This window comes from Xiphophorus hellerii, chromosome 12 (genome assembly GCF_003331165.1).
Source record: "Xiphophorus hellerii strain 12219 chromosome 12, Xiphophorus_hellerii-4.1, whole genome shotgun sequence".
In the NCBI taxonomy this organism is placed as follows: Eukaryota; Metazoa; Chordata; class Actinopteri; order Cyprinodontiformes; family Poeciliidae; genus Xiphophorus; species Xiphophorus hellerii.
Genome location: NC_045683.1, coordinates 2,907,145 through 2,928,733, shown reverse-complemented (window position 1 = coordinate 2,928,733; position 21,589 = coordinate 2,907,145). Strand labels below are relative to the sequence as shown.

Sequence of the window (21,589 nt, the reverse complement as noted above, 5' to 3'; positions counted from 1 at the left end):
AATAACCAAACAACCTGTCTCCATGGAAACAGTACTGTATGCACCATAACAAGTTTCCAGATCTGTTAAAATAAAATAGATTTAACATTTAAGTGAAACTTTCTGGTGCACAGAAGAATAAAGTCTGTAATTAGCCTAATCAGATGGCTGAATGTTTTGTTTTAAATACATAGAGAGTTAAATGTTTATGGAGCTGTAATCCTTCGAACAATGTTACCATGGAAACCATAAGAGCATCTGTCAAATGTAAATATTATAACAAAGATAATCTGAAGAGGTGGCTCGCAGAAATTGTAAGTAAATGCTTATTTCTTTATCACATATATTTGTAATAATTCATACTGATGTTTAATAATTCACTGTACAAAATGTAGAATCATGTCATTACTAAAACTTAAACCTGTGAAGCAGAAATCATCCCTCTGTTTCATGATTCTCAGTTATTTCTGTTAAAATGCTAGAAGTTTACAAAGCATCTGTTTAAATGCATAGTTAGCTTAGCTTCTGAAAACTTTCTAAATGAAAAACAGAAATGAAAACTTTTCAGAGAAATTAGGGAATGTATTTAATCCTGGCTGACATAAAGCAGGAAGTTAAGACTGTTTTAAAATCATAATGTGTGAAATCAGGTTGTCTCTAATAAATATCTGGTTTCAACTATATCTGAAACTGCTGCCCCTGCTGCACAAATATCCTAAATTCAATTTTCCATGTTATGAATGTTTGTTTTACGCAGGACTGAAATGGAGAAACTTCACCTGGAAGAGAAGGCATCACTGGAAGAGGTTAGTTATTAAAACTTGTGGGAACTAATTGCTACTTTATTGTTTTTAATAGTCTTTCTGCATTTACTTTGAATATTCTCTCTGTGCATGAATGGGATTTCTCTGGGTACTCTGGCTTCATGCCACACCTCAAAAACATGACATTTATTTTAATTTGGGTTTTCTGAACTGCTATAAGTATGAGGGTCTGTGTGTGTGTGTGTGTGTGTGTGTGTGTGTGTGAACTAACCTTCCTCCCGGATTCACAGACATCCTTGTCCTCACAAATAGTTATTTATCATAAAACACCTGAATAATATATTAACTGCTAAAAAGGTTAAATGTAAAAATTAAAACCTGAATCTGCCTTCAAATAATCATTCATATCAATGAAGATATTTGTGGAGAATTAAGTAAAATTATAGGATAGTTTTCAACACAATGACAAGAAAAACAGATAAAAAAATACAAAACTGGAACTTTTCTTGTCCTTCTGTTGTGGAAATTCAATGCAATTGTTCTGTTGTATATTACTGACGACTATGAGCCGACTGTGGCTCTGTGGTGTTGTTGCGCAACACCCCCCCCCTCCTTTCTGTCTCTACTGTCTCACTCTCTGCTTCCTCTTCTGAGAGGGGAGATGTGCTACCAGCTCTCCTTCTAACGGGTTAATTGAGTTTCCTAAATCTGCTGGGATTTACCCTGTCCAGAACTGAAGTAAACTCTGTTTAAGCTGGTTTCGAGAAACGATTCGCCTGGTTTTCTGACGGCCTACATCCAGGTGTCCCACCCTTCTTCCCCCTGTGAATTAGCCAGACTGAGCAGCCTACAGCCAACTAGTTTCACAGAGCACACCTGTTAACGGTCGCTCGTTCTCTATTTTACAACTTGCATTTGTTATTGAACCAGGTAGGTTTTAGTGACTCGGGCGAGTCCCAAGGATGACGTTTTAAATTTGGGCTACCAGCAACCTAAAAACATTTTAAACTTTTTCCTCTCCAGAATCAAACATCACAGCTATTTTACAACCATCAAAGAACTTTAAGGTGACTCATTAACTGAATGTCCACAACATCTTTTAGATTTTCTTTATGCTAAATATTTTATTAGTAAGGCAGTTTTGCAAGGGTCAGTACAGCTTAATTCAGTAGCAGAAATAATCAAATAAGTAAAATCAATCATCTAGTCTATCTTTCCCTACTGCTGACTGAGAACTAAAAAAGGGAACCTTTGAGAGAGACGGACGGAGTTTGGCGTTTCGAACCCCAGACCTGGCCTGATGATGAAGAAGGTGTTGCAGCAGGAGGAAGATGTTGATCGGCGAAGGCAGGGATCTCTGTAGGTCTGATGAGCTTCTTCTCCGCATGGATGGTGAGGTCACACAGGACTTGGTGCTGGCAGGAAAAAAGGCACCAGTTCTTCTTCTTTGTCTTTGCCTTTGTCTTTGTCTTCATCTTTGTCTTTGGGGTCTGAACCCAGCCGATGAGAGAAGTGCGATTTGAAGCCACAGGTTGTGGGCCTGACGGGTTGGTCCTCATGGCAGGACAGTCTTCGCCTCCGTGGCCCCGGCTCTTCTTCAGCTGCAGAGTTCTTTGTCCATCTCTTGGCTCGAAGCTGCCCGGAGGATCCAACAAAAGGTTCCTCTTTTGCACCCACCTTTTATAGGGTTTCTGACTGCTCAGACAGATGATCTCATATCCATCACTGTCTTACAGACATTTCCGGATGTCTGTGCTAATGTCTCAGGGTTGCTCAACCTCCTATGTCTCTTGCCTTTCACCTTTTCTCTAAATAAGGCGTTGATCATCTCTGCTCTCCTGTTAGTTCCCCTTTTTCCCTTAACCGTTCACCTTTCACCTACTCTCTACCTCCAACATATCAGTGATGTTTAATTGCAGTTACACCTTTTTACACCATTTCAAGTTCAATGTCAAAATCACATTTATATCACATTTATTTTCTTTAGCTTCTCCGATTTAGCATTCATTTATAATTTTATAACCATAACTTATATCACATTTATTTTCTTCAGCTTCTCTGATTTATCATTCATTTATGATTTTATAACCATAACTTATTAATTATCCTTATTATAATCCTAATGTGAGTTATTACAGATGTTTTTCTGAAAAGAAACCAAGAATAATCCATGATTCTAATTATTTAATACCAAAGTTACAGTTACTTGTTTTTCTTGTAAGTGTTCCCACAAATGTAACTGTAAGTATTATTACAAGTAAACCAATATTAATATAAGTATTTTACTTTGAATCTTATCAAATTACTCAAAATGTTTTAGATTTCAGTCTTTAAAACTTTCATGCTTTAAAATAAGGAATAGTCTCAGCTATTTTTATAAATCTGCAGGCTGGAAACTTACTTCCTCTTTTTCCAGGAAACCTGCTTTTCCTGTTTCATGACTCTCTCTGACTGACTATGATTTCTTATGATTATATAGAAAAAAGTAGAATTAAAGCAAAGTTTGTTGGACACAAAAACAACACACACCACCAGATTTATTTTATTGACACTTAAGTCTACTGTTGGGCCTTGATGTCACTTGAGTGATTCATTTTAAAGATAACTTTATTTATTATTACTGTTAAACTAAAATCTCCAGCATGGGGAAGTGGGATGAGCTCGGATTTTCTTGACAGTGGGTAGAGTAGTTGTTTTGTGATCAGAAGGTTGTAGGTTCAATTCCAGGTTCCTCCTGGCACATGTTGATGTACCCCTGGGCAAGGCACTTACCCCCTACTGATGTATAAATGTGAGAGTTTGTGTGTGTGAATGGGTGGATGTGACTCCAGTGTAAAGCGCTTTGAATGGTCAAAATGATTGGAAAAGATCTATATAAGTTCAGTCATTTACCATTTTGTTAAAATGTACTTTTGTCATTATGCCTAGATTAAAAGACCGTCAGTTGGTTTTTCTGCATTTTTAACTAAATTATTAGGAGCCATTATAAAATGTCCAAAGAGCCACTGGTGGGGCCACAGGTTCCAGACCTCTAGTCTACCTGAGAGAAAGGCACATTTATACTTTTTGCATTTGATTAAACTAAACGGGGAGATGTGTTAGGATGCTTTTAATCTTTGCAAAGCAATAAAGCTGTTGACTATCAAACTGTTTGTGTATTATATTTACTGTTGGTTATAATTACTGTACTTCCCTTCGTAGAACCAAACCTGCACAAACCCAGGCGGCCATGATGATAAAGCCTCAGTTGGTCCCAGCGATGGACAGCAGGTTCAGCCCACCCAGAGGCTGCAGAACAAACACCGTTGTGACAAGTGTCTGAAATATTTCAGATGGAAGACGTATCTGAAAATTCATCAACACATTCACACTGGAGAGAAGCCTTATAGCTGCAGTCAGTGTGAGAAGAGATTCAGACAACTGTCAAATCTGAAGACTCATCAGCGAATCCACACTGGAGAGAAGCGCTATCTCTGTGACCAGTGTGGAAAGGCTTTTATTCAGAAGGTTAGTTTTAACACTCATCAGCGAATCCACACTGGAGAGAAGCCTTATAGCTGCAGTCAGTGTGAGAAGAGATTCAGACAACTGTCAAATCTGAAGACTCATCAGCGAATCCACACTGGAGAGAAGCGCTATCTCTGTGACCAGTGTGGAAAGGCTTTCATTCGGAAGGGTAATTTTAACCGCCATCAGCAAATCCACACTGGTGAAAAGCCTTATAGCTGCAGTCAGTGTGAGAAGAGATTCAGAGATTCCTCTGGGCTGAAGACTCATCAGCAACTCCACACTGGAGAAAAGCGCTATCTCTGTGACCAGTGTGGAAAGGCTTTTATTGAGAAGAGTCATTTTAACAGCCATCAGCGAATCCACACTGGTGAAAAGCCTTACAGCTGCAATTGTTGTGAGAAGAGATTCAAAGATCTGTCAACGCTGAAGCATCACCAGAAAATCCACAATGGAGAAAAGCCTTATAGCTGCAGTCAGTGTGAGAAGAGATTCAGAGATTCCTCTGGGCTGAAGAGTCATCAGCGAATCCACACTGGAGAGAAACGCTATCTCTGTGAGAAGTGTGGAAAGGCTTTTATTCAGAAGGTTAGTTTTAACCGCCATCAGCGAATCCACACTGGTGAAAAGCCTTATAGTTGCAGTCAGTGTGAGAAGAGATTCAGAGCTCTGCCAACGCTGAAGCATCACCAGAAAATCCACACTGGAGAGAAGCGCTATCTCTGTGACCAGTGTGGAAAGGCTTTTATTCAGAAGGTTAGTTTTAACCGCCATCAGCGAATCCACACTGGTGAAAAGCCTTATAGCGGCAGTCAGTGTGAGAAGAGATTCAACAATTCCTCAGGGCTGCTGTATCATAAGCATATCCACACTGGTGAAAAGCCTTTCAGATGTGATCAGTGTGAGAAGACATTCAAAAGTTCCTCACATCTTAAGAGTCATCAGCGAATCCACACTGGTGAAAAGCCTTATAGCTGCAGTCAGTGTGAGAAGACATTCAGAGATCCGTCAACGCTGAAGACTCATCAGCGAATCCACACTGGAGAGAAGCCTTATAGCTGCAGTCAGTGTGAGAAGAGATTCAGACAACTGTCAAATTTGAAGACTCATCAGCGAATCCACACTGGAGAGAAGCGCTATCTCTGTGACCAGTGTGGAAAGGCTTTCATTCGGAAGAGTCATTTTAACATTCATCTGCGAATCCACACTGGTGAAAAGCCTTATAGCTGCAGTCAGTGTGAGAAGAGATTCAGAGATTCCTCAGGGCTGAAGCATCATCAGAAAATCCACACTGGAGAAAAAGCCTGATCCACACAAGACAGCAGGAACATCTGGAATGTGAGGGAACTTCTTTCTCTCCTCCTGTCTTCTATCACTATGGCGACAACAGCCGGTGCTGTCAGTAACATTTATATCAATAATAATAACAAGCATGCAAATAAATTGTCATGTCGTCCTTTTGTTGTAGCAAAAACAAAGATGCTGTCAGGATCTGGGGTTGTTTGAGTTTGGTTTTGGAATTTTGTCTTTTTTGGTGTTCCTTAGATTTTTCTATTTCTGCCTTGTTTTCCACTTCTGTTCTTCCTTAGAGTAATTAAGTAAAGTTTAATTATAAAGTGCCTGTCACAGACATAAAATCATAAATCACAATAGAAATCAGCCTTAAAACAATAGAAAACATTAAACCAACATAAGAAACACAGTAAAATCAAGAGATAAAAACCTGGGAAAATACAAATGTTTGAGTTGCTTTTTAAAAACCTCCAGTCAGAAAAACGGAGCTGCAAGGGTAAACTGTTCCACAGCCACCGACTGAAAGGCCCCCGTTAGTTTTTAACCGTGTTGGTGGAACAACCAGAACATTCAGAGTTTGAGAACGAAGACCATGAGCAGCAGAATATTTAGTTAAAAGCTGACAAAGGTAATCAGGAGCCTGGTCTTGTAATGTTCTGTATGTCAGCAGAAGTACTTTAAAACAAATCTTAAAATCACCTGGAAGCCAGTGGAGTGAAAATGGAACAGGAGAGATATGACAGAATCTATTGGGTTTGGTGAGAAGTCTGGCTGCTGCGTTCTGTATTGATTGCAAAGGTGAAATTGAGGATTTATCCAGGCAGTTAAAAATGGCATTACAGTTTTCCAGAGGAGATGACATAAAAGCAGGAATGATTTTCTCCAGGTCAATTCTGGAGACCATTTGTCTAATTTTGGAAATGTTTCTGAAACGAAAGAAATAAGAACGGGAAACAGCCTTAATGTGAGTCGAAGCCATTTGATTCATCATAATCATCCAACCTTTCTCATCCAAACTGGAACCTGAACTGGGAATGCAGATCATATTAATACATGACTGTGCTGCATAAACTCCTGTACCTAAGTGGCCCATAAAGGATCAATTTGAACTGGAAGAAATGAAGGAAACAAGATGTGGAAATGATATTCATGACGGCTTGTGTTCACAGCAGGAATGTGTGTATTTTATCAGCTGTCATCTGATTTATGGGTTGTTTGAATCACTTTTTTTATATATATATTAAAGGATATTTTAGGTGATCAAACCACACACAAGAAAATCACTAATAAACTTTATCTTATTTTCTAGCCTGCATTTAGTGCTTAGTGAAATTTAAACATATCCTTCAACATTTTGGAAGAAATATAACCTGATTGGAATCAGATTTTTTTACAAATCGAATTTATGACAATGAGTTTTTATCTTGTGCAATTTTGTCAACATTTTTTTATTTTTACACTTTAAATTCACTGCAAAAAATTCACCTGCAGAAATTTGCCTTCAAAAATTAGCCTGAAAACATAAAATAAAATTTCAAAAATTACATTTTTCAAGAAACATTTGCGGATGAATTTTTTTGTGCATTTAGAGTAAAAAATATATATTGATAATTGCACAGATTAGATTCAGGGTTATAATTTCAATGTGTGAAAAATGAGATTAAATTTCCTCCATATAAAACCTAACAGCTAAATTATGACAGAAAACATGAATTGTGTTCCTACACATTTTTCCACATCCAATTTTTTTCCCCAATACTTTTCAATTGTTTGGCTTGTGTGAATGGTAATAATAAAGAGCACCTCTATCTCAGTTGTAGGGTTTTATATATCAGGACAAAATATCCTTCTGAACTCTGAAATTGGTTTAAATGTGACCGCAAAGGTGAAAAAAAGTCAAGAAAGATACTTTTCTCCAACTGGAAAATGAATAGAGTTCAGACTGTTGGAAAATTTCATCATAATTCTTCCAAACTTGATGGATCATTGCTGACGTCTCCATATTAGCACACAAAGATCATGTTTTCATACAGATGCTCACTCTGATCCCTCTATTTTCAATCCTTCACTTTGTTTTCCAACTCAACGCTCTGCAGGTTTTCCAGTGGAGTTATTAGTTCACCGCCTGTCAGAAAGCTGCAGAGGAAAACTGACACTTTATTGTTAAATTAACTTGAGTCTTTCTAGAGAAGAAAAAATGGTTTATTGTAGAATTTCTATTTTTCAAATGAAATGTATATTGAAAATAAACGGTTATCAAACACCGATGGCGTCCTGGTGATTTTTACTGGAACTTGTAGCAACAGGTGGCTTGATTCTGACAGAGTTGGGTACTAACTAATTACACTCACCCAAGTATCTTTGAAAAAAATACTTTTAGGAGTATTTTTACTACTCTGTAGTTTCAGTAATTTTATGATGAAGTATTTCTACTCTAACTGGAGTAAAATTTCTGGATTTTCTACCCAATGAATGAAAAACAAACAAACATGTTTTAACCAAAACTTCACCAGACACACACCTGCAGTTTGTTAAAGTTTTTAAGATTTTTTTACTGAAAGAAACTGATTTGGACAAAAATATTTTGCCTAATATTATTACTTTTTGCTCCTTACATGAATTATTGTCATTTTACAGCAAAATTTCCACTTAAATTTATATTTCGGTCCATCTGATGATGACATTTTTAAATATTAAATGATTAATAATCTGATCAGTACTTGATTACTTTTTACCAGATATGTTTTGCTCTTACTTGAGTAATTTCTTGGACAGATACTTTTTACTTTTACTACAGTAAAATATGTTGAAGTAGTGCTGCTCTTTCTTGAGTACAATTTCTGAGATCTTTCCCCAGATCTGGTTTCTCAACGCACTTCTGATTTGATTCTTTGGAAAATAAAATATATTCCATTTATTTATTGCTAAAATGTAGCCGTACACTGACAGGTAGTTAGTCACAATTAAAACCTGATCAAAAAGTTGAATAAGTGTTAAAATAAACCAGCTTAAGAACCTCCCTCCTCACTGGAGACTTTCTCTGTAAGCCAGAGGAACGGCTGGTTGTGAAAATGGCAGCAGGTCAGCCGTCAGGCCGCCTGTCTCACACCAACAACAACGGCACAGTCAAAGTCTGAGACGTCTCTTTCCTTCCTCATTCTGAGGTTTTGAACTTCAGCTAATCTTCTTCACCACATCCAGAAACCTACATGCTTTCATTTGCATTTGGCTGGAAACTAGAGGTGGGCGGATAGATGCAAAATACTGATGTTGATTCCCAAGTTGGTTTATTGGATCAATACTAACATGACAAGATCAAAATATTGTTTAATTTTTGTACTGCAGTTTCTCAACTCTTACTAAAAACAGATTTTTTGATTGGATATCAAATTATATATTTTTTGTTTAGGAAAAAATGCACACACATTTCAATTGTTTCTGTTAATTGTGTAAATATAAAGTATTTTGTAGAATATAAACTTTAAAGTTTGAACAAAATAAGTCAAAGGAAAACGCACCAAACACCAAAAGGTCAGAAGTTTGATATATCAGTGTTAAAATCAGCGACACCGGCCCGGTATTTACATGGTTTCAGATTGATATAAAATAAATTAGAATAATAAAATACTCAGAATCGTACAACTCTATTACAACAATTTGAACAACTGTAGCAAATAAAGTCGCTGGTGTGTGTATAATGGTGAGAGGTTGGATAAAGTTAACATTTATTAATAATTCAATCGGAATTGTTGGATATTTAAAAATATATATTTTAATGGATTGGTTTGGTTTTATGTTTCTAAATCAGATTATTTTACATATTTTCGGAAGGGAAATATAATATAAATAGAAAACTTAATGTTTCAGTGAAAAACTCTAAACAAACCGGAATCTATATTATTGTTCAAACCTGTTTATAGTGAAGCCTTTTTATAACCGATGCTGTGGCGCCCTCTGGTGTCTGAGGAGTATTACTACAGAATGAAGCAGTTCTGCATGTCGACCGATGTTCCTGAACTTCAAGCAACAACTTCCAGCAAAATTGTTTGAGAAAACCAAACGAAACTCACAATATTATGATCCATCATTGAACGTGATTGTTTTTTGAAGAAAAAACAAAACAACATTGTAGGTTTTACAAGTGTTGCTGAAGCAAAGTCCTAAAATGTATTTGAGTCATTTCTAAACACCTGCAGAGTTTTGCTGCCAGCGAATTAAAGCTGAATAAATAACGAAAAACAATTACTTTGACATTCTTTAGCTTCAACAGCGAAGGCTGTAAAAATATTAGGCTGGCCTCATTAAATATTCTATTAACGGATGTTCACAGGTTCTCGTCAATTTAAATTATTTTGGTATTTTTAAGATTTTTTTATAAAGTATAAGAAGTTGAGCCAATGGTTGCTTCAAACAGGGAAAAGTTGGTCAACATGGTCAAAAGTTTGGAAGTTGAAGGAAGGGCGTAAATCCCATCTCATTATTGGGGGGAAATAAACAGGAACATTTCTTAAGCGCAAAGTTAAAGTTTAATGTCACGTAAAATATGGTTCAAAAATATTTTTGTGTTCAAGCCTTAGGGCCAAAATGTAAGTAGCAATGCATAACAAATATGTTTTTCTCAACGTGCTGAGATCCACTGAACTCAAACTGAGATTCAAATGTTATTTAGATACGAGTTTGGTTCCGGGTCACCGATCTAAATAAAAACAAGTTTTAATGAGTGACTCCACTTAATAAAATTCCTCATAAATGTTGATTTATTGCAGTGGCTCTTAATACAAGTTATGTGTTATATAAATTATAACTTCAGTTGCTTTAAACTGGTTTTGTGGGGCGGGTGGGTTCGGAGGCTGTTCCGTGTCCTGGATGGCTGAGAACCCAAACATGTAGAAATTGAATATCTGGGAGTATCATAACTTCAACTTATGGCTCAGCACCAGAGTTTTCTAGAAAATATTCAGGTTTTATTTTGTGGTTTTAAAGGCTCTACGTTGAAGAAGATAAGAAATAAAGGCAAACTTTATTAATTTTCCCCGTCAGCTGCTCGGCTCTCGGCTCCCATACTGAGCTGTCGGCTAGTGGTAACGCTCAGCCCCTCCAGGTTCAAACTGTTCTTATTAAAGTAAGAGTTAGAGAGCTGAATGTAATTGAAATATTGGAAACCTTCGACAGAAAAAAAGCTAAGTCTATGAAAGCAATGTAGCCAGTTTAGCTAGTTTTGATTTAAGGCAAAACGAGGCAGTTTATCATGATTCAGCCAAAGTAATGAAATATTGATCTGATTTTTATTGTTAATGTGTTTCTTCCTATTGAGCAGTGAAAGTAAATAAAATGTGTAGCATGTCTTTGACTTTAAGTATTTACTTACTGGAAGGTTCTTTGTTTGTGCTGCAGCTAACAGCTAGCAGCTAACAGCTAACAGCTAGCAGCTAACAGCTAGCAGCAAGCAGCTAGCAGCTAACAGCTAGCAGCTAACAGCTAGCAGCTAGCAGCTAGCAGCTAACAGCTAGCAGCTAACAGCTAGCAGCTAACAGCTAGCAGCTAACAGCTAGCAGCTAACAGCTAGCAGCTAGCTCCTCACTTCAGCGGCTCTAACGGAGCCGGTACCGTTCAGCTGCTGTTGCTCCTCCTACACTTTGGACTGAACCATTGTTCCAACAATAGTGTGGAGGCGGAGGGACTTAAAAAAATAATAATTTTCTCTTAGATGAATGGCAGATTTATTTCGTTCTGTGTTTCTATTGAATTTTTCTATTGATATTGTTTAAAATAGTTTTCTGCCCTGCAAAGTGTATGAGACTCAGCAGAGAGTTTCTCTGTAAGCTTGGAAACTGATGAGCTTTAATTATATATCTGTTTTACGTCATGATTTGCGGTTAGAGGTGGTGAGGTAGATGCGGTTGGACCCAGGTTAAGATGCAAATGATAGTTTTAATAAGGAAGTGTACAGAAATCCAGGCAGCACAGGTGAGCGATGAGACAAGGTAAACACAAGTACTGGTGGTACTGGAACCAAAGTCAACACAAAGATCCAACAGGGAAATACAGACATGGTGGATATAAATACACAGGGAAGGTAATCAGGGGAAACAGGACACAGCTGGGATCAATCAAGGGGTGGATAAGACGACACAGGAACTAAATAAACACACAGAAAACCCAAATCCTCACATTTTATTTATTTTATTGCCATTACCATTATATTACTTTAAAAATGGTCTCAAAACAACAATATTATCGTTTATCACAATAACTTCTGGGACAATTTATCGTCCAGTAAAGTTTGCTATTGAGACAGGCCTAATTACTAACCTGCTTTAACATTCAGTTTTCACCAAATGAGCAGAATTTACTCTGAATTCACTGCGTTTAGTTATTAAAGCAGTAGAGTCACAACACAAAGCCAGATCCAAACAGTCCCACCCAGAAAATCAGCTTCACCAAGGATTATTTTATCAAAACTCTTGAAATACCTTTAGCGGCTGAGTAATCCCAGATCTGTTTTCTTACCTGTTGAAGCTTTAATACCTTTAATGTCCCTCAAGTTATACGAGACTTGAAATATTTAATAAAACTTTGCATGGTGGCTCCATGACAATCCGGATCTCTGATTTCTGCTTTTAGATTTGCTGCGTTATAGGCGTTACCTTGGATTGGCTGCAGGTGAGCTGAGCTCCGCCGCCATGTTCTGCTTCTCCTGTACGCCCAGAACAGCTGCAGGCTTCACATTCAGGCAGTTTATATGAATAAATGAACCGATCTGATCCGAGCCGCATCAGGGAAGTCCCCCTCAGAGGGACAAAGAACCCTGATGTGGAACCAGAAAGATTTAGCAGGATTAGGATTGAGCAGCAGCAGTATTAATCTTGGTCTACAGTAGCACATGTAGTGACTGAGCTCAGTTACAGCAACATGCACATGTAAAGACAAGACTTTGTGTTTTTGCAGTGTATCACACAAAATGGGAATAAGCATCTGAAAATTGTGAAAATAGATTATTTTTGCTAATAATGCAGACAACAACCTGTTTCTGTGGTTTTCATCTAAATATTTCCTCCAGATTATTTTTTATTCTAGCAGGAAACTTAAAGTTATTTTGGTCGAGTTTCTAGTCCAAATATCTTACAACACTTTAAATAAGACAAGCTAACTAGAAAGTAACTTTTCAGCAACATATAGAGGATTGTTTGAAGTAAATCCTTAATATTGATGACAAAGTTCTAGTTCTATTGGCTGATAAATTAACTTAGCGACACCGGCCCGGTATTTATTAATTATTGATTTCCAATAAATTGCTTAAACTTTTACGTTTAGTTTAGTTACTTCAGTCTTAGTATCACATTAGCTTAGTTGTCCAGGGGTTGCAACCCTGAGGGCTGCGGGCCGTTACCATGGCGATCCGGGTCGGGGCCCACGGGGCTACGACGGCCGGAAGGAACGGGCCGCCATATTTTAGCTCAGGATCCATATGCACCACATTTAGTGATTGTTGCTGTGATATTTGTGCCACCCGACAGCGGGACTGTTGGGAATAAATAATTCTGTGTTCCTCCGTCTCTTTTAGCTTCTGCAGGCTCGGATAAACACAGAGGCTCACACATACGAATGCAGCTTGTTTTAAAAGAAGTGACATTTACAAAACATAACAAATATAGTCATTTGTTACAACTATAGTTACATTAAGATGTAAAATATCCAAACAACCTGTCTCCATGGAAACAGTACTGTATGCACCATAACAAGTTTCCAGATCTGTTAAAATAAAATAGATTTAACATTTAAGTGAAACTTTCTGGTGCACAGAAGAATAAAGTCTGTAATTAGCCTAATCAGATGGCTGATTGTTTTGTTTTAAATACATAGAGAGTTAAATGTTTATGGAGCTGTAATCCTTCGAACAATGTTACCATGGAAACCATAAGAGCATCTGTCAAATGTAAATATTATAACAAAGATCATCTGAAGAGGTGGCTCGCAGAAATTGTAAGTAAATGCTTATTTCTTTATCACATATATTTGTAATAATTCATACTGATGTTTAATAATTCACTGTACAAAATGTAGAATCATGTCATTACTAAAACTTAAACCTGTGAAGCAGAAATCATCCCTCTGTTTCATGATTCTCAGTTATTTCTGTTAAAAGTGCTAGAAGTTTACAAAGCATCTGTTTAAATGCATAGTTAGCTTAGCTTCTGAAAACTTTCTAAATGAAAAACAGAAATGAAAACTTTTCAGAGAAATTAGGGAATGTATTTAATCCTGGCTGACATAAAGCAGGAAGTTAAGACTGTTTTAAAATCATAATGTGTGAAATCAGGTTGTCTCTAATAAATATCTGGTTTCAACTATATCTGAAACTGCTGCCCCTGCTGCACAAATATCCTAAATTCAATTTTCCATGTTATGAATGTTTGTTTTACGCAGGACTGAAATGGAGAAACTTCACCTGGAAGAGAAGGCATCACTGGAAGAGGTTAGTTATTAAAACTTGTGGGAACTAATTGCTACTTTTTTGTTTTTAATAGTCTTTCTGCATTTACTTTGAATGTTCTCTCTGTGCATGAATGGGATTTCTCTGGGTACTCTGGCTTCATGCCACACCTCAAAAACATGACATTTATTTTCATTTCGGTTTTCTGAACTGCTATAAGTATGAAGGTGTGTGTGTGTGTGTGTGGGTGTGTGTGGGTGTGTAGGGGTGTGTGGGGGTGTGCAAGTATGCGTGGGTGGGTGTGTGTGTGTGGGCGTGTGTGTGGGGGTGTGGGGGGGTGTGTGTGTGTGTGTGTGTGAACTAACCTTCCTCCCAGATTCACAGACATCCTTGTCCTCACAAATAGTTATTTATCATAAACACCTGAATAATATATTAACTGCTAAAAAGGTTAAATGTAAAAATTAAAACCTGAATCTGCCTTCAAATAATCATTCATATCAATGAAGATATTTGTGGAGAATTTAGTAAAATTATAGGATAGTTTTCAGCACAATGACAAGAAAAACAGATTAAAAAATACAAAACTGGAACTTTTCTTGTCCTTCTGTTGTGGAAATTCAATGCAATTGTTCTGTTGTATATTACTGACGACTATGAGGCGACTGTGGCTCTGTGGGTAGAGTAGTTGTTTTGTGATCAGAAGGTTGTAGGTTCAATTCCAGGTTCCCCCTGGCACATGTTGATGTACCCCTGGGCAAGGCACTTACGCCCTACTGATGTATAAATGTGAGAGTTTGTGTGTGTGAATGGGTGGATGTGACTCCAGTGTAAAGCGCTTTGAATGGTCAAAATGATTGGAAAAGATCTATATAAGTTCAGACATTTACCATTTTATTAAAATGTATTTTTGTCATTATGCCTAGATTAAAAGACCGTCAGTTGGTTTTTCTGCATTTTTAACTAAATTATTAGGAGCCATTATAAAATGTCCAAAGAGCCACTGGTGGGGCCACAGGTTCCAGACCTCTAGTCCACCTGAGAGAAAGGCAAATTTATACTTTTTGCATTTGATTAAACTAAACGGGGAGATGTGTTAGGATGCTTTTAATCTTTGCAAAGCAATAAAGCTGTTGACTATCAAAGTGTTTGTGTATTATATTTACTGTTGGTTATAATTACTGTACTTCCCTTCGTAGAACCAAACCTGCACAAACCCAGGCGGCCATGATGATAAAGCCTCAGTTGGTCCCAGCGATGGACAGCAGGTTCAGCCCACCCAGAGGCTGCAGAACAAACACCGTTGTGACAAGTGTCTGAAATATTTCAGATTCAAGTCGTATCTGAAAATTCATCAACACATTCACACTGGAGAGAAGCCTTATAGCTGCAGTCAGTGTGAGAAGAGATTCAGACAACTGTCAAATCTGAAGACTCATCAGCAAATCCACACTGGAGAGAAGCGCTATCTCTGTGACCAGTGTGGAAAGACTTTTATTCAGAAGGTTAGTTTTAACACTCATCAGCGAATCCACACTGGTGAAAAGCCTTATAGATGTGACCAGTGTGGAAAGACTTTTATTCAGAAGGTTAGTTTTAACCGCCATCAGCGAGTCCACACTGGTGAAAAGCCTTATAGTTGCAGTCAGTGCGAGAAGAGATTCAGATTTGCTTCAGGACTGAAGACTCATCAGCGAATCCACACTGGTGAAAAGCCTTTCAGATGCGATCAGTGTGGAAAGACTTTTATTCAGAAGGTTAGTTTTAACCGCCATCAGCGAGTCCACACTGGTGAAAAGCCTTATAGCTGCAGTCAGTGCGAGAAGAGATTCAGATTTGCTTCAGGACTGAAGACTCATCAGCGAATCCACACTGGAGAGAAGCGCTATCTCTGTGACCAGTGTGGAAAGGCTTTTATTCGGAAGGGTAGTTTTAACTGCCATCAGCGAATCCACACTAGTGAAAAGCCTTATAGCTGCAGTCAGTGTGAGAAGAGATTCAGATTTGCTTCAGGACTGAAGACTCATCTGCGAATCCACACTGGTGGAAAGCCTTATAGCTGCAGTCAGTGTGAGAAGAGATTCAAAGATTGCTCAGGGCTGCTGTATCATAAGCATATCCACACGGGTGAAAAGCCTTTCAGATGTGATCCGTGTAAGAAGACATTCAAACGTTCCTCACATCTTAAGAGTCATCAGCGAATCCACACTGGTGAAAAGCCTTATAGCTGCAGTCAGTGTGAGAAGAGATTCAAAGATTGCTCAGGGCTGCTGTATCATAAGCATATCCACACTGGTGAAAAGCCTTTCAGATGTGATCAGTGTAAGAAGACATTCAAACGTTCCTCACATCTTAAGAGTCATCAGCGAATCCACACTGGTGAAAAGCCTTATAGCTGCAGTCAGTGTGAGAAGAGATTCAGATTTGCTTCAGGGCTGAAGCATCATCAGAAAATCCACACTGGTGAAAAAGCCTGATCCACACAAGACAGCAGCAACATCTGGAATGTGAGGGAACTTTTTTCTCTCCTCCTCTCTTCTATCACTATGGCGACAACAGCCGGTGCTGTCAGTAACATTTATATCAATAATAATAACAAGCATGCAAATAAATTGTCATGTCGTCCTTTTGTTGTAGCAAAAACAAAGATGCTGTCAGGATCTGGGGTTGTTTGAGTTTGGCTTTGGAATTTTGTCTTTTTTGGTGTTCCTTAGATTTTTCTATTTCTGCCTTGTTTTCCACTTCTGTTCTTCCTTAGAGTAATTAAGTAATTAGGAGCCTGGTCTTGTAATGTTCTGTATGTCAGCAGAAGTACTTTAAAACAAATCTTAAAATCACCTGGAAGCCAGTGGAGTGAAAATGAAACAGGAGAGATATGACAGAATCTATTGGGTTTGGTGAGAAGTTTGGCTGCTGCGTTCTGTATTGATTGCAAAGGTGAAATTGAGGATTTATCCCGGCAGTTAAAAATGGCATTACAGTTTTCCAGAGGAGATGACATAAAAGCAGGAATGATTTTCTCCAGGTCAACTCTGGAGACCATTTGTCTAATTTCAGAAATGTTTCTGAAACGAAAGAAATAAGAACGGGAAACAGCCTTAATGTGAGTCGAAGCCATTTGATTCATCATAATCATCCAACCTTTCTCATCCAAACTGGAACCTGAACTGGGAATGCAGATCATATTAATACATGACTGTGCTGCATAAACTCCTGTACCTAAGTGGCCCATAAAGGATCAATTTGAACTGGAAGAAATGAAGGAAACAAGATGTGGAAATGATATTCATGACGGCTTGTGTTCACAGCAGGAATGTGTGTATTTTATCAGCTGTCATCTGATTTATGGGTTGTTTTAATCACTTTTTTAATATATATATTAAAGGATATTTTAGGTGATCAAACCACACACAAGAATATATATATATATATGTGTATGTACACTGCTCAAAAAAATAAAGGGAACACTTAAACAGGTGTTTAACACTTAAAGTGTTCCCTTTATTTTTTTGAGCAGTATATATATATATATCTATAAAAAAAAAAATTCCCTTCTCACCCACCGCGGGTGGTTCTTATCCTCTGAGCTCGGGTCCTCTACCAGAGGCCTGGGAGCTTGAGGGTTCTGCGCAGTATCTTGGCTGTGCCAAGGACTGCACATTTCTGGACTGAGATGTCTGATGTTGTTCCTGGGATCTGTTGTAGCCATTGGTCCAGTTTGGGGGTGACTGCCCCGAGGGCCCCGATGACCACAGGCACCACTGTGGTCTTCACCTTCCAGGCCCTCTCCAGTTCCTCCCTGAGGCCCTGGTATTTCTCTAGTTTCTCGTGCTCCTTTTTCCTGATGTTGCAGTCGCTTGGTATTGCTACATCTACCACAACGGTAGTATATATATATACATATATATATATATATATATATATATATATATATATATATATATATATCATGTGAATGTTGTCTAAGTCGGCGTCCTAGATTAATCTATATATAATTACAAAAATTACGCATATTTGATTATAAAAACATGAACACTACCTCGTTCTAATATACACACACATATAAAAATCACTGGCTCAAAAGCAATTCATATTTTCATTGATAACTAGTATAAGTATAAATGTTTTATATAAAAATGATTGGTTGCTTTGCTTTTTTTTTTTTACTAGTTTCACAATTTGAAATAGAAAATACAAATTGTTTTTTTTCGAACGTTAGCAGCTTTCTAGTTGCTCTGCAGAGGCAGTGATGTCATCTATTTATGACATCACACTCTTCTCTGTGACATCACAAAGCTGCTTTCCTGAATTCCATGTAACCATTTGCTCTTCAGATGAACATTTTGAAGAATAGACAGAGCAAGTAGAAGGAGCTTTTCTGAACACTTATTGAAATCAAAAAGGCAATTCCTAAGAAATTAATACAGGAAAATATTGAACATTTATTGGATTTTGTCCAGTCAGAAACGAGCAACAATGAGTAGAAGCAGCAAGTCGTCATCTTGTGACTCTGAGAACGAGGAGAAAATGCAACTCTGTTCACAGGCCTTAGCACAAGAGACACAGAAACTTCGTGTCATCTTAAATCAAATCAGCATAATGGCTGCTGAGAAACAGTCTCTCCTTAAAGAAATTGAGGAGCGGAAGATACAAACTGCGAACATCAAACATAAACAAGAAAAGCAACTTCAGGAGAAAAAGAAAGAATTACAAAAACTGTTGGATGTAAATAATACTTTACGGAAGAGAGTCGCCGCCCTGGAGTGCCAAGTGGAAGAGATGATCAAAATGCTGAAAGAGAAACAACAGGAGGAAATGAACCAACAGCAGAACCAGGAGCAGAACCAGCAGCAGAACCAGGAACCATTGGAAATGGAAACCCAGGAAGAAAGCCAGCCAGGTGCAGAGCAGCCACAGAGGCAGCGGTCTATCTTCATACGTGTGATCAGAGGAATCACCAGTACGTTTCTGAGGATGTACAGAGCTGGCACACTCAGATACTGGGTTGAACTCTAGTATTTCTAAATAAATTACTCAGGAACAAAAGGACAAATTTGGCGTACATGACTATAGCACATAATGAAGAGCAATTAGTGGGTTTGATGAAAAGTTAACTTACTAATTAAATTAGTTACTGCTTAACTAGCGCAGGAATGGCTTTGTGTGTGCAACGGTTTATATAATCAGGACACAATGAAATTTTTTGACTAGCATGACAGCTGTGATATTAATTGATGATGTTTATAGTTTGTTGGGTTTCTTGAATGAAAACTGATTTGAAAACAATTGAATCACAGCATTTCTGTGAGTAAAATTCTCAGTTATGTTAATACACAAATTCAGGTCCAGCTAAACATTGGTGTTATGAAATAGACTCAGAAAGCAATATCATCTAACACCAACACAAAACTTTTGATTATTTAAGCTGCTTTGTCTAATCGGGTCCTTCTAATATTGGGGTTTAAAATAAATTATGAAACTGTTTCTCCAGAAAAGCAACATATAAACAATGAAATACGTATATTTCATTGATTCGTATATACGCATATGTATACGTATATACGAATATACATATACACATACATATACATATATACATATACACATACATATACATACTGTATATACATATACATATACATATACAGTATGTACCATACACAAGAAAATCACTAATAAACATATATACATATACATAAATCTATATACATTTATATACATAAATGTATATGTATATGTATACATATATCTCTATAGATATATATGTAAACACATACGTATATGTATATATATATAAATAAATATATATATATAGTATATATATACACATATAAGTATACATATATACGTATGTACATATAAATATATATATATATATATATATATATATATATATATATATATATATATATATATATATATATATATATATATATATATATATATATATAAGTATACACATATAAGTATACATATATACGTATATACAGTACAGACCAAAAGTTTGGACACACTTGCTCATTGAATTCAATGAGAAGTGTGTCCAAACTTTTGGTCTGTACTGTATATATACTTTATATATATATATATATATATATATATATATATATATATATATATATATATATATATATATATATATATATATATATATATATATATATATATATATATATATATATATATATATACCAAAACTAAAAGCACTGCCTCCCGTTTTTCATTCACAACTCAGGCTCCTATAAAGAACAATCCTCTCATGCTTTAGTAGCCGCAGTTAGCTGCCTAGCCCATAAGTGTTACATTTGCTACTCCTGTATGATTAAAATTATATTAAAACTTGTATGATGTAAGCTCATTACCAAATAGCGCTAATGCTAGTAGGTATGTTAGCGTAGGATTGTTGAAGCTTTTTGCTTCGGCTTGTTGTTTCGGGGGGCCCCATTTGAAAATCTGCTCAAGGCCCCAAAAAGGCTTGTGCAGGCCCTGTTTGAGATTATTTTAGGAGATGTTGAAAATCATGCAGATAAATGTCAATAATAGTCTTTTAATGATAATATAAATGACCTGGTGAGGTTAACATGTGGCCTTGTGTTCATTGCATCAGACTCCTTTGCGTGTTTTTACAGTGCTGGTGTGACGTCGACAGGACAACGTGTGTTTAAGGCATCACACTTCACTGCTGCACTGTGATTAACCACAGCTAAATCTGTTCTTGAATGCAGCAGTTTAATAACGGGGTTTATATTTACAGTGTTTATTTTCATCATGTGCGTAACGCTAAAATAATACCACTCTGTTGTTCTGCTGTTCTGGGTTTAATTACACACAGCCCAGATAAAATAACACGGCCCTCAGTCATTGTGCAAAGACAGGGCTCATAAGGCTGTCACAACACAAAACACTGAGATGTAGAAAAACTCTTGAATACACAACATATTGACAGTATGAGGAATTAAAGTTATTTTTATGTCCTAAAAAGGTTTCTCAGTCTCTATCAGTTAGACTTTATCAAAATAAGACTTTGACACAATCAGACTGTTACATCTAGCTAAATCGCATCAATTGATTATTTCCTTGTAAGTCAACTTTTTTCCCTTTTGCATAAACAATATAAGCACAGTTCAAAATTAACTTAAAACACCCGAAAGAAGTTTCTACAGAATGTAGCTTGGTATGTAGTTATGTGCCGGCACACTTCTGGAAACCTTGCAACTGACAGCCATCTTGGTAGGCAGTTATTATGGAGTTGCTATAACAATAAAAAAGTCACAAACTTAGAACTAGCTCTTTCCTCGTTCCTATCAAACTTATAAGCAATGTAAGTACTTTACAACTGTACTCAAAACTCGATTTTTTTGTGTAATCTACCCACCTCTGTGTAATACTAATATAATTATCGGTGATATTTACTGTAGTACTTACTGCCAAATAGCAAAATTAGCTTAGCTAATGTAGCTTCTATGTGCTAGCTGAGATGGACATATAGCCTACGTGTTTGTTACTACATGTACTCACTCTGAAAGTCACCAGAACCTCGTTATTCACACAAAGAGTTTGAGCGTCCTTTACAAATCCGTTTAAACATTTGATTCATCCAATGTGCATCCAG

The 21,589-nt window shown here is 37.0% G+C and overlaps 1 protein-coding gene across 2 annotated transcripts; it reads left to right on the top strand.

The window, feature by feature from the left end:
- Positions 1–530: 530 nt before the first annotated feature.
- Positions 531–16,585, top strand: LOC116729568 (zinc finger protein 501-like). 2 transcript variants are annotated; one of them, XM_032578204.1, is made up of 4 exons: positions 531–785; positions 3,945–5,010; positions 5,095–5,552; positions 15,357–16,585. In XM_032578204.1, the coding sequence occupies exons 1-4, from the start codon at positions 720–722 to the stop codon at positions 16,452–16,454; spliced, it is 2,688 nt and encodes an 895-aa protein (XP_032434095.1). In that variant the 5' UTR covers positions 531–719; the 3' UTR covers positions 16,455–16,585. The 2 variants fall into 2 exon arrangements, with proteins under 2 accessions (XP_032434095.1, XP_032434096.1); XM_032578205.1 differs by lacking the exons at positions 531–785; positions 3,945–5,010; positions 5,095–5,552 and adding an exon at positions 13,659–14,019 and having other exon boundaries at positions 15,177–16,585.
- The last annotated feature ends 5,004 nt before the right edge of the window (positions 16,586–21,589 follow it).

What these genes read in the sequence shown, in the direction of transcription:
- LOC116729568 (XM_032578204.1), top strand. Translation starts at nt 720, where the DNA reads ATGTTTGTTTTACGCAGGACTGAAATGGAGAAACTTCACCTGGAAGAG. An exon ending in AGAAGGCATCACTGGAAGAG is followed by an intron (nt 786 to 3,944) that starts GTTAGTTATTAA and finishes TTCCCTTCGTAG; the next exon opens with AACCAAACCTGCACAAACCC. An exon ending in GGCTTTTATTCAGAAGGTTA is followed by an intron (nt 5,011 to 5,094) that starts GTTTTAACCGCC and finishes ACAATTCCTCAG; the next exon opens with GGCTGCTGTATCATAAGCAT.